General features: G+C 42.9%; 1 protein-coding gene across 42 annotated transcripts in view; it reads right to left on the bottom strand.

Annotated features, from left to right (window-relative positions):
* Positions 1-13,239, bottom strand: part of Rbfox1 (RNA binding fox-1 homolog 1) — a 1,697,412-nt gene that overhangs the window by 44,046 nt on the left and 1,640,127 nt on the right. For 38 of the 42 annotated variants that reach the window (XM_060364117.1, XM_060364120.1, XM_060364127.1 and 35 more), the window contains 2 exons: positions 11,433-11,565; positions 785-824 (listed from right to left, as the gene is read on the bottom strand). In XM_060364117.1, coding sequence (XP_060220100.1) covers positions 785-824; positions 11,433-11,565 — 173 coding nt within the window. The remainder of the gene's footprint in view (positions 1-784; positions 825-11,432; positions 11,566-13,239) is intronic. The other 4 variants (XM_060364121.1, XM_060364124.1, XM_060364126.1 and 1 more) reach the window with 1 other exon arrangement.

The raw sequence follows: 13,239 nt of genomic DNA, 5'->3' as shown, positions 1-13,239 counted from the left end.
GTGTGTGTATTTGAAAGACAGAGAGAGAGAGAGAGAGAGAGAGAGAGAGAGAGAGATTTAGGAATGGACTCCTTTCTTGCCCCCTTCGTCTGTTCCAAACCACTGTCATCACAGCAGCACTGCATCATGATGAGGGACATCTTCCTCAGGAGGGTTTTCATGAAATGGAACAAATCAGCAGATAGTTCTAGACCCGCTTGGAGAGATGAAGAGAATAAAAGGTTAGAAGGAGTGTCCAACACTCCAGGTCACAAATGTGGTGGTGGCAGAGTTAGATGTTTATTGCTGTGTTCAGAGAAATGAGAGAAATGGAATGTTCCTAGCACTGTCAATAAATAATTTCATTTATAAGGAAAGCATAAAAAACTACCAGCCATGAAAATACCTTTCGGTTCTCTGCAGCTGTTAACTACAGCTGTTGTTCTGAATATCAAACTGAAAACACACAGAGCATACTGAGCACATTAGAGAGAATGTCACAGTGGGCGGAGTTTTTAATTTGGCACAGAGAAAATAATAATAATAATAAAAAAACCTTTTTAAATGGGTACAGTTGTGTTCGTCTCTTCCAAAGTTGATCAAGTCCAAGTCATTAATTCCCTTCAAAGAGCAAATCACGCGTCCTTTGAGCTCCTGATCAGCAGCCCCTTCACCTTGAACGGCAATTGGAAATTCCCTCTTGACCCAGAAGAGGTGATTTGTCCCCACTGAGTTTAGAGCAAACTTGTACAAAGAATGACCCCTGGAGCTAAGGAGGACAGCATGCACGTTAATGAATACTTACATAAATGTCTGCACCATAAAATCCATCCTGGTAAACAACACTGTAAAGGTGCACACACAAAGAGAAACATTCGGATTAGTGCAGTTCCCCATGCAGAGGCACCAACCCCGCACGGGCCAGGTTAGTCTGGTCTCATGATCCGAAACACAGGAACTGAGGAGAGTTTCAAATTGATTAAGGAGGTTGGAGACAACGGATGTCCATCAAAGTGGGAACTTTCGGCTGGGGTTCCATTGTGGCTGGGTTTCATGGTGGACCAGAGTCAGAGTGGTTTTTGCTTAGGCACCAAAATGAGTTTCCCACTCTCAGAAGGGTGTACATTGCATGTGTTGGAAAGGCAAAGAGGGCTCGTATGTATTTTCAGGTGGCCTACACAGACCTGAGTATCTTAATACTATTAACATTTGGAACCAAACCACAGCTCCCCTCTGTCACCAAATACAAGACACAGCATCTGTGCTTGCAAGGGCACAGCCAAGGGGGAGAGCACTTTCACAGTGTGCTAAAGATGGATGGCCTTAGGGGACACTCAAGTAACCCAGATGGGGTCAGACATTTTCTTCTGTAATTATTTCATCCTGTAATGTTTGTTACCCATGGTAGTTTCGTGAGACTTTTATTGTCAGTGTAGCAGAAAACCACAAGTGCACATGTGCAGATATGCATACATACTAACTATGTGTATTTTTCATCTTCACAAGTGTATGGGAGTGCATGTATCTGTTTGTGTGTACCAAGCCCTTATGTAATCATGAATGCCTGTGTGGAGAGTTCAGTTGTGTATATGTTTGGAAGTATTCAGATAAATCACACTCAGACTAAGGCAAGGTTCCACTTTCTGAATGAATAAGCACAACTTGGTGAAAGCTCTGTATAGTCCTATAAGTGAGCACACTCCCCCCAAAAAAACCACTTCAAGGGGGCAGAGAATGGTCTTGTACTTTGCCAAGTCTCTTGGAATATCAAAGCAAAGAAGCTCAATGTTATGTCATCATGGAACTACATTCTATTTCATAAGTATCTGAGTGGGTTTGCATAGGTCACGTGCACCCTGGACTCCTTTCCGGCTTCTGCGAGAACTGCAGAGATCCTGAGGGTACAGTGCTGTGCATCTGAACTGTTGTTTTCGGGGGACAATAATCATCAGCAACCTCCCCTAGCATCTTCCCATCAAGTTTCTAAATGCTTCATGATGCTGGCAAAGGACCAGTGAATCCATTGTTGAGTCTAGCCAGGGCCCTAATAGAAACACAACTTTGATACAAAAGAATTGCATGAGCAGAATGAACACACAGAAAAGCCAAACATCTTAAGCCAAGGGAAAGTGCATTTCATCACTGAAGCGCACACACTCATACACAGCAGTGACACCAGCTTGCTGGAGAACATGGTAGTATGCTTCTTTCCCAGAGCTCTTTCAGAGTTGATTGGCTAACCCCCAAGTACCATTATCCTTAAAGTGTGGCAGGGATTTCACACACTAAGGAGGTTGGTAGGAATGGCTTTCAGCTGTTGTTTGTATTTGATCCTGGCGGGCTACAGTTCACGGGAACACTTGTCAAGCAGCACTAAACCCTAATCCAAGAAACAGGCAGAGGTTTCTAAGGTCCTGAGCTAGGCTTTGAATTTGCTTTGACATTAGCAACATAAAAATGCACTGTCATGGGGTCAGAAGGCAAGGTCAGCTTCTACAAGCAGGCCTTAGAGCAGATCTGAAGAAAAGCAGGCAAGCAACAGATAGTAACTTAGGGCCCCAAAGCGCAGACCTTGCCTTAGCTACAGCAGATTGTGTCTATGTCATGTTTTCATGCCATCATGCCTTTATTCATGCTCCCCCTTGGTTCCCAATATCTTTTCTCCCAGTATCCTCATCCAACAGCAGCCAAATCTCCACTTAAGTGCCAGGCAAGGTGCAGAAACAGATATTTGCATCAAAGTGCAACTTCCCTGGCAAACAGCTCTGCAGTTGGGGCAAAGTTACTAAAGACATCTGAGCTTGATTGACTCTTTGTGAAATGGGAGAAGAGGTGGGCACATATATGCTAACATAGGACTTAGTCAGGTAATACTTTTGAAGTGATGACCAACATGCTTAGCACGAAGGCAATAAACTCCACAACTGTGACCCCAGAGCTACCTGAAGCTCAGTAACAAACCGTCTCTGTGTGCACATCAGCATGTCAGACTCCTGTCTGTCTAGACTGCTAGTTTCCATCTCATGTGAAATGCATTTGAGTCTATACTTTGTTTGGCCATAGAAGTGGCATCATAGGATTCCCCTATATTGGATCTCATTTAAGGTGTAATACTCATACCTTTCTTTATGCCCAGAAGAGGTGTAATAGCTATCTCTTCAGAAGATGGCACCCAGACCCTAAAAAGGACGGGAAGACAGAGAATCTTTGGCTTGAGGCCAGAGTGAGCCTCTCGGTGATTCCCTATCTTTCTGTCTTATTACTACTGTTGGTGTTGAGAGTCTGAAATCTGAGATTTGTGTCTGGTTTGCATATTAAGCTGTAATGGTTAATGACATTGGAGGAAGAGAAGAGATAAGATTGAAAAACAATCCCGAATCCTACTAGTAAAGAAGACTAAAGGGGTGTGAGTAAATATTAATACTTAAAAAAATACGTATTCATTTAAATACAGGAAGCCTTGCATTATCCTAAATGTCTATAGGATAGATGAGTTCTGTTTCATTTTGTGAATAAGAGAAAGAAAAGTCAAACTTAGACCTTGGAGGCTCAGGGGCACACACCACTGAACAGGAGGAAGAGCTATGTGGCATGTCTGAGACCGGGTCCTTTCAGGGAACATGGCTGCTGCTCTATTCCAGAAAGAGTGTTTGTACATAGGCGCTGGTTTCCTGCCAGGCATTCCCACTTATCTGTATTAAGAGCTTTCAGAAGTCAGGAAAGAACACATTGTGCCATTTGCCTTCCGGGAGCCTTTGCTCTGAAAAAGACCCCTGTTGCTGTGGTTTGTAGTCCCCATGGTGATGGAAGGTTATTCTGAGACCTCTGACACTCAAACTTATGAGACATGGAATTGAAGAGAAACTGTGGGCAAGTTCCCTCATTCTCTTAAGCACAAGCAAATGGGATGTAAGTATTGTCTTTCTACATTGGAAGGTTTCCTCTTCCCCAACCACTGTGCTGGGACATCACACATGAGTCTCTCCCACCACTGATCTCAAGAAATCTTACAGCCCCCAGAGGGGAAGAAAGTACAGCCAGGGCCATGCATCAAGCTACAGTTGCAGCTACAGAAGGGAGGAACAGAGGCACCCTAAAAGGGCAAATAATGGAAAGAGGCAGTAAGAGGGGAGTTCAGAATGACAAGCAAGCAGGCAAAGGGAATAGCAGGTGCAAGGACCCATGGTTGGAAGGTGTCTGGCTCCTTGGAGGGCCTGGAAGAAGGGCACACTTAGTAGCTTTGGGTCCTAGGGAGTCTTAGGAAATGTTGGCTTTTAGACAAAGAAGTCAAGAATTCCAGCTGTTACCAACCACAACGAGAAGGAATTGTCTCTTGTACCGGGTACATTTCGGAGGCACAAAGGAGACAGTGAGTGATCTGCCTCCCTGACGTTAGTGACCCTAGGAACCCATGAGCTGACAGCCGTTGTCCTCTCACTGGCAGAGTAAAGAAAACCAGCTGGAATGGGCTGCCAACATTACAGCAGTGCTGTTTCCCCCAAATGACTAGTCACAGTTGTCTGCAAGTTGACTGCTCTGGGATGGGCCCCATTGAAGCACCTGTGCTTTTCACCCTCCTTGTGTCCCCTCCACCAACAAGGCCTCCATTCCCTTCCCTAGACACCAAAACAATTGACTTAAATAATAAATACTCTAGCCCAGGTCTTGTGGTTCCATAGCAGAAGTCTTAATGTCATGGCAGACAGTGCTAGCTGGACTTGAAGGTGCCTGGGACTCACCTGGAGGACTAATTGGAGCACAGATGGCCAGTGCTATGTCCAACCAAGAGTCTTGATTCAATAGATCTGGATGGGGTGGCTGGCTAAAGGATTTGTATTTCTTTCAAGAAATGGGTGATATTGCTGCTTGTAGTTCAAGAAGGAAATAAATTATTGTGTTGCTAAGTGACATATTCTAGGTGCTATTTTTAATTAAACATGAGACAAAACTGAAGTACAGACTCTTTGGGGTCTGATATTTTCTCTCCTCACTTCCCATAGTCTCATGTAGCCCAGGCTGGCCTCGAACTCACTATGTATCAGACATAAACTTGAACTTTTGATCTCCCTGTTTCTGTTTCCTAAACGCTTGGAAAACAGGTGTGCACCACTTTGCCAGACTTTATAGTGCTAGTGACCAAGTCTAAGGGTCTGTTCATGCTAGAAAAGCATCATGTAAACTGAGTGACATTCCAGACTCTAAGATGCTGTTCTTGAGGAGGTGTGGAGAGTGAAAGAGTCCTTGCAGAGTCCTTTGGGCCTTTCCAGAAATGGCTCCACTGCTTTTATAAAGCCTTAGCAAACAGGTGCACTTAAAATATCATACATATGTAGGGAAAGAAGATGGGAACCCATGTGGAAGATGCAGCTATAGACACACAGCAGTTCCCATGTTGCAGAAGGGAGTTGCTGTCATGCACTGAACAGATGTAGTGCTATTTTAATGCAGAAACGGTCTGTCTAACCATGCAAAGGTAATTGTGTTGCTTGTCAATCACTCTAGGACTGCAATATGCTTTTGCCAGAACATGATGCAAATGCACATCTCATTTTCCTAAGAAAGTAATAGTGGTAGTTAAATATTTGGATGGAGGCAAGCAGGGAATGATTGCACTACACAAATTAGTTTACTTTATAAAAAGAAAAAAGGAGAAAAAAGGAACAAGGAAGGAACAAAAGCAGAGGATGCCCCAAACTAAGCATATCTGTTTGTGTAACAGAATACATACCAACCACAAATGTGTTTTTGTAGGAAAGGCATTTAAAAACACCTCTTCCCTACTGACCCTTCCACCTAGAAAATAAATTACATTTTTGAATAAGCTTAAATGTAACTGTTCAGAGTGGTTATCAGCTGGCTCCATGCACACATTGATATTTGTATAAAACTGTGTATGTGTTTGTGTATATACACATTTCTTCAGGGATGGTACATATTTTTAATCAGATTACCAAAAGCATTTGTGGAAATCCTGCCCTTACTTGAGCCAGTGTGAGTATATGGATGGGCCACACCTTTCTTGGGTCTAGGGGTTAGGTGGCTATCATTCCCATGTGTGGCAGGCTCCTGGGGACTCTTTGGTATCTGGAACAGGCCCCTTGAGCCTCTCTGCCAACATCTTCCTGGTGGTGTTAGATATTGGGAGCTGAGTAGCGTGAGTCTCTTGGTTTATTCTTGTATGGGAGAATTTTAAGATGCTTGCTCCTGGGATACTGTCTGAGCTTTATTATGGTGATACAGAGGTGCCCTAAAATACTTATCTAGGGAATTTTAGAAGTTGTATGCACAAGTGTTCTAATAAGTTACTCAAGGATGTGTTGAGTATCTTAATTAAAGGCTGCAGTGGCTAATAGATGGCTAATAGATTATTAATGTGACAAGATCTAGAATCACCTTGAGACAAGCCTCCAGGCACAGGTGTGAGGAACTTTCTAGATTGGGTTAACTGTGGTTTGGGGATCCACCCTGGCTGTGGACAGCAATGGACTTGGGGGCTCAGGCTGAACAGAAAGAGAAGAAGCCAGGAGAGCACAAGAGTCTGTCTTTCTCTGCTTCCTGATTGAGGATAAAATGTGCAGCTGCTGAGGTTTTGCTGCCCTGCTTTCGCTGCTGTGGAGGACTGTACCTGCTTGCAAGAAAGCATTCCCTCCTTCCTTAAGTTGCTTTTGTCTGATAGTTTGTAGGATCGGCAAGGAAAGTAGATGGTATAGATACCACAAAACAAAGACTAAAGGCTCCTAGACAGAGCTGGGTGTTTAGGCCTACATCTCCTATGATGCTTCCTAAGGTTGTATCACCATGCAACATTCACAGCATACACTCCATAAGTATCTACTTAGTAACTCCTTAGTGTGCAATGAAGCAAGGCCTGCGGTGATGCTCAAGGAATGGGATTAAAGGCAGGGACCTATGTGGAATGCTGAGCTCAGTCTAGTGAGTACGTATACAATCCCACTTATATTGCCAGCCTGCAATCTCCTTTAAATAACAACTCCCTAATGGAGACTCTCTCATGAATATGACTCATTGGATGATAGGACATTGTGGCTTCCATTCAAAACTTCAGTTAAGACATGGAGAAATAAGAAAACACTCATCCGTTGGACTCTGAGACAGTCCACTAACTGAGACACTATGTTTAGTCTAAGGCATTCATAAGCTTTTGATGTGTCACTGTCTATGACTATGTCATGCTTTGGTAGTGATATGGGGCTTTTGAACTGCAAGGGCTCCCTAGCAAAGAGGTAAAAGTACATATAAAGGCATATATATAAGATCAGCCTTGTATCCCCTCAAGAAAAAGGGGGCATTCAAGAAAGGGAAGTATAGGTAACTTACAAAAATGTCAATAATCCCATCAAGCTCAACAAGATTAGCTGCAGTCCAGCAAACAGGTCCTAGCATGGGCCTTACTGAGCCATGACCTTGTACAGCTCTTCCTATTTCATCCTTCATCAATCCTATGGAGCTGGGTGCATGTTTCATTCTCTGTCAAGGAAACTGTATATCTCCTTGTAGCTTTCTAGGGTGGTAAAATACCATGTTTACTATGCATCATTCTCTGACTCTGATTCATTTACTGTTGGCAGCTGATAGTGAGTTGCTGGCTATGTTTAGGGTTTTCTGATTATTCCAAAATCACTTTATTGTCCATCAGCAGAAATATTGCTCTAGGAGTGATTATCATATATTGATATTTCCAGAGACCTTTATTTAGTTATGCCAAAGAAAACAGAATAGGCCCTCTTCATAATCTATGCAGTTTAACTGCCAGGAGGGGCAGAAAACAGATGCAGATAAGTTTCTTTAATGAGTATTGGATGCTTATATCAATGTTCTATACATCCAATGACTATCCCAGGTTCCACAGAGGTAGCCATGAAGATTCAAATGCCACATGTAAGTGTCTGAAGGTGTGACTGTGTGCTAGTGTATGTGTTTGTATGTGTGTGCATGTGTTTTCTTTCTATCAGAGATAAAAAAAAAAGAAAAATCCTATATAGACCTAGAATAAAAAACACCTTTGGGGCTGGGGATTTTAGTAACATAAACTCACACTGGATAGTGCATGAAAAGTAGGTTGTAGATAGATGCATCTTCATTTGGTGACAATAAAAAAATTCTTTAATAAATGTGTTTTGTGAGGAAAGATGGAGATGGATGACTGGGTGGGTACTCACAGGACAAGATCTTAATGTGGCAGTCTGGATGGACATAGCCTTGTCACCATGTCTTTTCTTCCGGGAAGCCTTGTCTAAACACCCATGCTGGGCTAAGGATCCTCCTCTGGTAAATAGCCCCTCCATCTTACCATCTACCATGTCAATTGAAGTCATTAGCCTGTATGCTGGATCCAGACTTCATCCAGAGAAACTCTTAAGAATGTGGTATAGGAAGCACACTAAAGGCCACAAGGTGTGGCTACTGTCGAGTGTGAGGTGCTTGGCTGAAGAAAACTGGAATAAAGATGTCAGTCAAGCCTTAACACCTTCCTCTGAAGGATTTTTGAGACAGCAGCTTTGGGAACCCTCATTTCCTCGACCATCTCCACCTGATATGTCAGGCTCTCGAAACAGACGTGATCTACACACCTTTGCTCAGTGCTTGTACCCAGCTCAGAATCGGGAACCTCTCTCCTGGGGAAATCTGTGCTCTGAGAGTACCACTGTGTTTCCTACAAAAGACAGTTTGCCTTCTTTGTAATCTAAGCCAACGAGTCTAGAGGAAACAAAGAGAACTTTCTTCTTAGATTGTGGTTTCATCATTTTCATTTATTTGCACACAGATGCATTCTAGCTATCTGTAGTCCAGTAAAATTCCTAGGCAGATAACCGAATCTCCACTTTTCACCAGTACTTTGGGTCTTACAGATTTTTTTTTTTACATCAGCCTTCTGCCTGTGTTGATAATTCTAATTAATTAATTAATTAATTAATCAATGTGTGTGCGTGCCATGCTTGAACATGAGTGTGACTGTGTGCTCATGAAGGCAGAGCAGAACCTATGTATTTCATCTTCTATCATTCTCTAACATACTATCTTGAGACAGTGTGTCATTGAACTGAAACTTTGCTCTTTTGTGCTAGTCTGGCTGGCCAGTGAGCTCCCAGGATCTGCCTATCTCCAGCCCCCCAGTGCTGGGGTCACAGGCATGCCTAGCTTTTTAACATGGTGTTGGATTCAAATACAGGTTTTCATGTTGGCAAAGCAATTGCTCTATCTCAGTGAGTGGAGATTCTGACATTGAGGATTGTATTTTAAACTTCTTATTCCAGAATTTTAGCCATAAGATCTGCCCCCAGCTCAGTTAAACTCAATACTTTCTTCTCGGCACATGCTATTATTTGTGCTCTGCTGTGTGTTCCACGTAGGGCAGAGACATATTCATGGAAGGAGATAAATGCGTGTCACCATTACAGCCAGTATGGTAAGGAGGACTCCTGGAATATTACATTTTTGTCCCTTCCAAAAGAGTCACAAACATGTTGTGTACCATTTGGAAGTGCCTGTTTCTCCCTGGCGAATGTGGCATTAATTAGTTATGCATGGTTATTCCCGGCAAAGAGCACATTCATTATAAGTTAGTAAATTTCAATTTTATAGCAGGTGTGTTATGTTGAGGTTTCTATAAATTGTTCAAGGGAGGATAGGCCATATAATTTTACTTTATTTTTTTTCTTGTTCAGTACAGTAGTGGGATACTGACTAGGGGTATATACACAGAAAAGCTACAATTACCATGTACTCAGATGATGATTTTTCAGAAAGAATAAAGTGGTATAAATGTGCTATTTTGCATTTATGGCTTATGAATCTTTCTTTAGCAAGAACATGAACCCAGATGATTACTTATCCCTTTCTAGTCCCCCTTCTTCCAGTGTCTTTCATAACCCATGTATCAAGTGGGCCTCTACTGTGTGGGTGTTATACAAATTATAGAGACAAAGGTCCTTTATATAATGTGTGGATACATTGGGACATGGTGAGACTATAAAGCCAGTGTCCTTATTTTGGTCCTTATTTTCTTATCATTCATAATTTCTCTTGTTGTTTTGACCCACTAAGAAGCCTTACACAGACTCACAGTAATGACTTACACAAAAACACCTGATGTCAGTGATCCTGTTCCTTTTCTTGCCTTTATACTCCCATTTTGATGATTTTATAACCTCATTCCTGCATATTCTCCAGCCTTTTTCGTAGTCTTTGTTTTTGGTTTTTTTTTTTTTTTCCATGCACTTCAGCTCAGCTCTTTTGGAGTGGGTGAGACATGAATAAATAATAGCAAGAGTATTTCCCTTTGTCACCAGTATAAGGAGTGAGCAGGGGTAATTCAGATTTCCTAAAAGATTTATATGCAACAAAGCTTTTAAGAAAATGCATTTAACCCTTTTCATATGGTCCTGAGCATAGGCATATTCTTTCTACCAGAAAGCTAGTCACTGGCCTGGAAACATTTATACCAGATTCTCCTGAGCACAGCTGAATCTTCTATGCTGCAGATGTAAGCACAATTCACACTTTTAGCCAGGCAATGCTTTGCCCTGAGGGTGAGGCTACTCTAAGGATCACAGAATGTTTAAGTAGTTTCTGGAGTCTGTCCATTAGATATCATCACCCATGTCCATCCTGTTGTAACAATCAAAAATATCCTAGACCTGGTCCTAATGTAGGGCCATTGCCTTAGAATCAGCTGGCTCTCTGTGCCTAGAGAATGCCCTTCCAAGATTCCCTAATAGAAGAGCGGAGGAAGAGTCATTTCACAGTGGTTTCCTTTCAGCCAGTCTCCTCCACTTCCATCCTTTCTTCCTTCCTTTCTTCCCTTCTATTCCTAGAACATTGGTTGTCAGTAACAGCATCCAATTACAGAAAACCTCAGTTGATAGTCAAAAAGAGAAAGAACAAGATGAGTCACTTTGGAAAACACAAGTAAAAGACAAATTAACTGTAATTTCATTCCTGTCTAGAATGTTGTGTTTGACTCAACACGTAATTTTCTCAGGCAAAAGTTCACACACCTGAGAGTGCCAAATGTCTGCAAGGAGGGAAACAAGATCACCCCAGTGATTTTTACATATGGGAAACCTCATGTCCCCTTTGCATTCAAGGGGTAAATATAGTCCAACCTCCTTAATAACCAGATGCTTGCAGTCATCAGAAATACATCTTTGGCTGTAACCATTTCTCTGTTCTCCAGCATTCAGTCTCAAAGAGAATTTACATAACAACATGTGACATGTAGAATGCTTAAAGGCACCAACCATGACCAGACAAATTACACTCATTTTTCAGTACTCTTTGCAAGGTGCTTTGCAGCAGGCGCATATTAGGCTGCATGCTGGGGTGGTTCTGGTGGGGTGGTCAAGACCATCATGCGCTCGCAAACACTCCGTGCCTCTGGGGAGGGAGGGCAGGTGCAGGGAGCCCCCCTCCCAGGAGGGCGCAGCACTTACCCGCCGTAGGCCGGGATCGGGGGTGGGGGCGCTGCAGCCCTGAAGGTGTTGTACACCGTGCGGCCACGGCCCCTCAGGTGAGTCCCTCGGTACGCAGCTGCAGCGGTGGCCGCTGGATATGGGAAGCCAGGCACTGGGGAAGAGGAGAGAGCAGAGCACCATGAGATGTGCATGGAGCCTGGTGGAATGACACATCCTCCCCTCTGTCCACAAGATCAAGCGAAGTGCTTCAAGCCTGGAAAGCAACCTGGTGAGACAGTATAGGTATGACAGAGTTTCTGTCCATGAGAATAAACGAAGTAACAGACACTGACAGGAATTCCCGATTACAGGAGAAAAGCTCCCCATGGAAACGTATATTATAAGAAAGTAAGTCTGAATAGTTATGCAGTGCCTCAACCATTGTTTCTGTTTATATGTATACACATATGTGTGTGTATAATGTGTGTGTGTATATATACACATATATACATAGATCTATACATAGGCATGTATACTATTTATTTATAGTCTACATTCCTTTTATGTCCATTCCTGGCCAGTCACAAATTTAATTTTCTTGCAGGGAAATGATTGTGAATGGAACGAAGGGCTTTAGAGCCCTTTTTTTGATTTTTAGAGCAAGTGTTCTACTGAGCAGCATGTCTTTGCCAGGAACTTTTAATTGAGGCCTTAGTGCAGGCATGTTCTCTGAGTGTGGATATAGCTTTGTGCCCTCAACAGTCCACCAACATCCCACAAGCCCTTGTACATCTGTGCACACATGCCTGTACCTGTAGACAGGTAAGGAGGGGCACCTGGCTTCCTTTGTCTGGGGAGAAAGGAGTGGTGAGGAGTCAGGAAAGGAATTACACCTGCCTGATTCTTCAGTATTGGATCCTCTCCTGGCAGACCCTTCCACCCACACATGCAGATATGAACTCTTCAGGAAGATCTAAGCATTCATCAGAAATGATTCTGTTTCTAGCTTCTGGTCTCTTGCTGAGCCTCATAGTGTTCTACCTGTGCTGACTCCCCAGGTCATGAAAAAGACTCTGTACCCCAAACCTTATCCCATATAGACACTGGGTTTCCTAAAAAATATAAGTGAAAATCCACTATCTATAAAAGCTTCAGTCAGGACCCAGAAACCAGAAATGAGGGGCACAATAGGAACTCTGGAACACAGACCCCAATTCCCTTTTCCTGGCTTCTGCTGGACTTCTGACAGATGAGAGTTTTCTCACTCACACCATGCTAAACCTATTCTCCAATTTGTATTCACCCCATTAAAAGGGGCCTAAGCTTCTTCCCACTGTCACATCCAGGAGCAGCAGAATCCTGCCCCAGGCATCTTATCATATCATCATATTCAAAAGTCTCAGCTGTGAACCCAGGTAGGGATTGTGGGAGGAGGACAAAAAACAAGAAAGAAAATGAGAGGTGTACCTGAACCTCCAGGAAGCACCTGCTTTCTTGGAGGTGGGGGTGGCCACACAGGGACTCTGGAGGCCTTAGAGCAAAGCCCTCCATCTGTGCACAGAGTGGGTTTGTACCTATGTTGTGGAGAAGCCATAGATGTTTACAATTTTGTATGAATTATTAGCAGGGATAATTTTCTTGAAGAGAAGAACAACTTCCAGAGACTATCTGGAATTTGGTACATGCTCTAGAAGGCATAGCAGAGTCTTTTATGATACTTTTCTTTACAGTGGGAGTAAAATGCTAAGATCATAAAACACAGGCCTACTGACTTTATTCTCCTATTTCTATCTGAAGTTTTGAACTGTGTTATGATTATGATTAAGACAAATATGTGGGTTTATAG

Source organism: Meriones unguiculatus, chromosome 11 (genome assembly GCF_030254825.1).
Source record: "Meriones unguiculatus strain TT.TT164.6M chromosome 11, Bangor_MerUng_6.1, whole genome shotgun sequence".
NCBI classification, from domain to species: domain Eukaryota; kingdom Metazoa; phylum Chordata; class Mammalia; order Rodentia; family Muridae; genus Meriones; species Meriones unguiculatus.
This window is presented reverse-complemented; position numbering and strand designations above follow the sequence as displayed.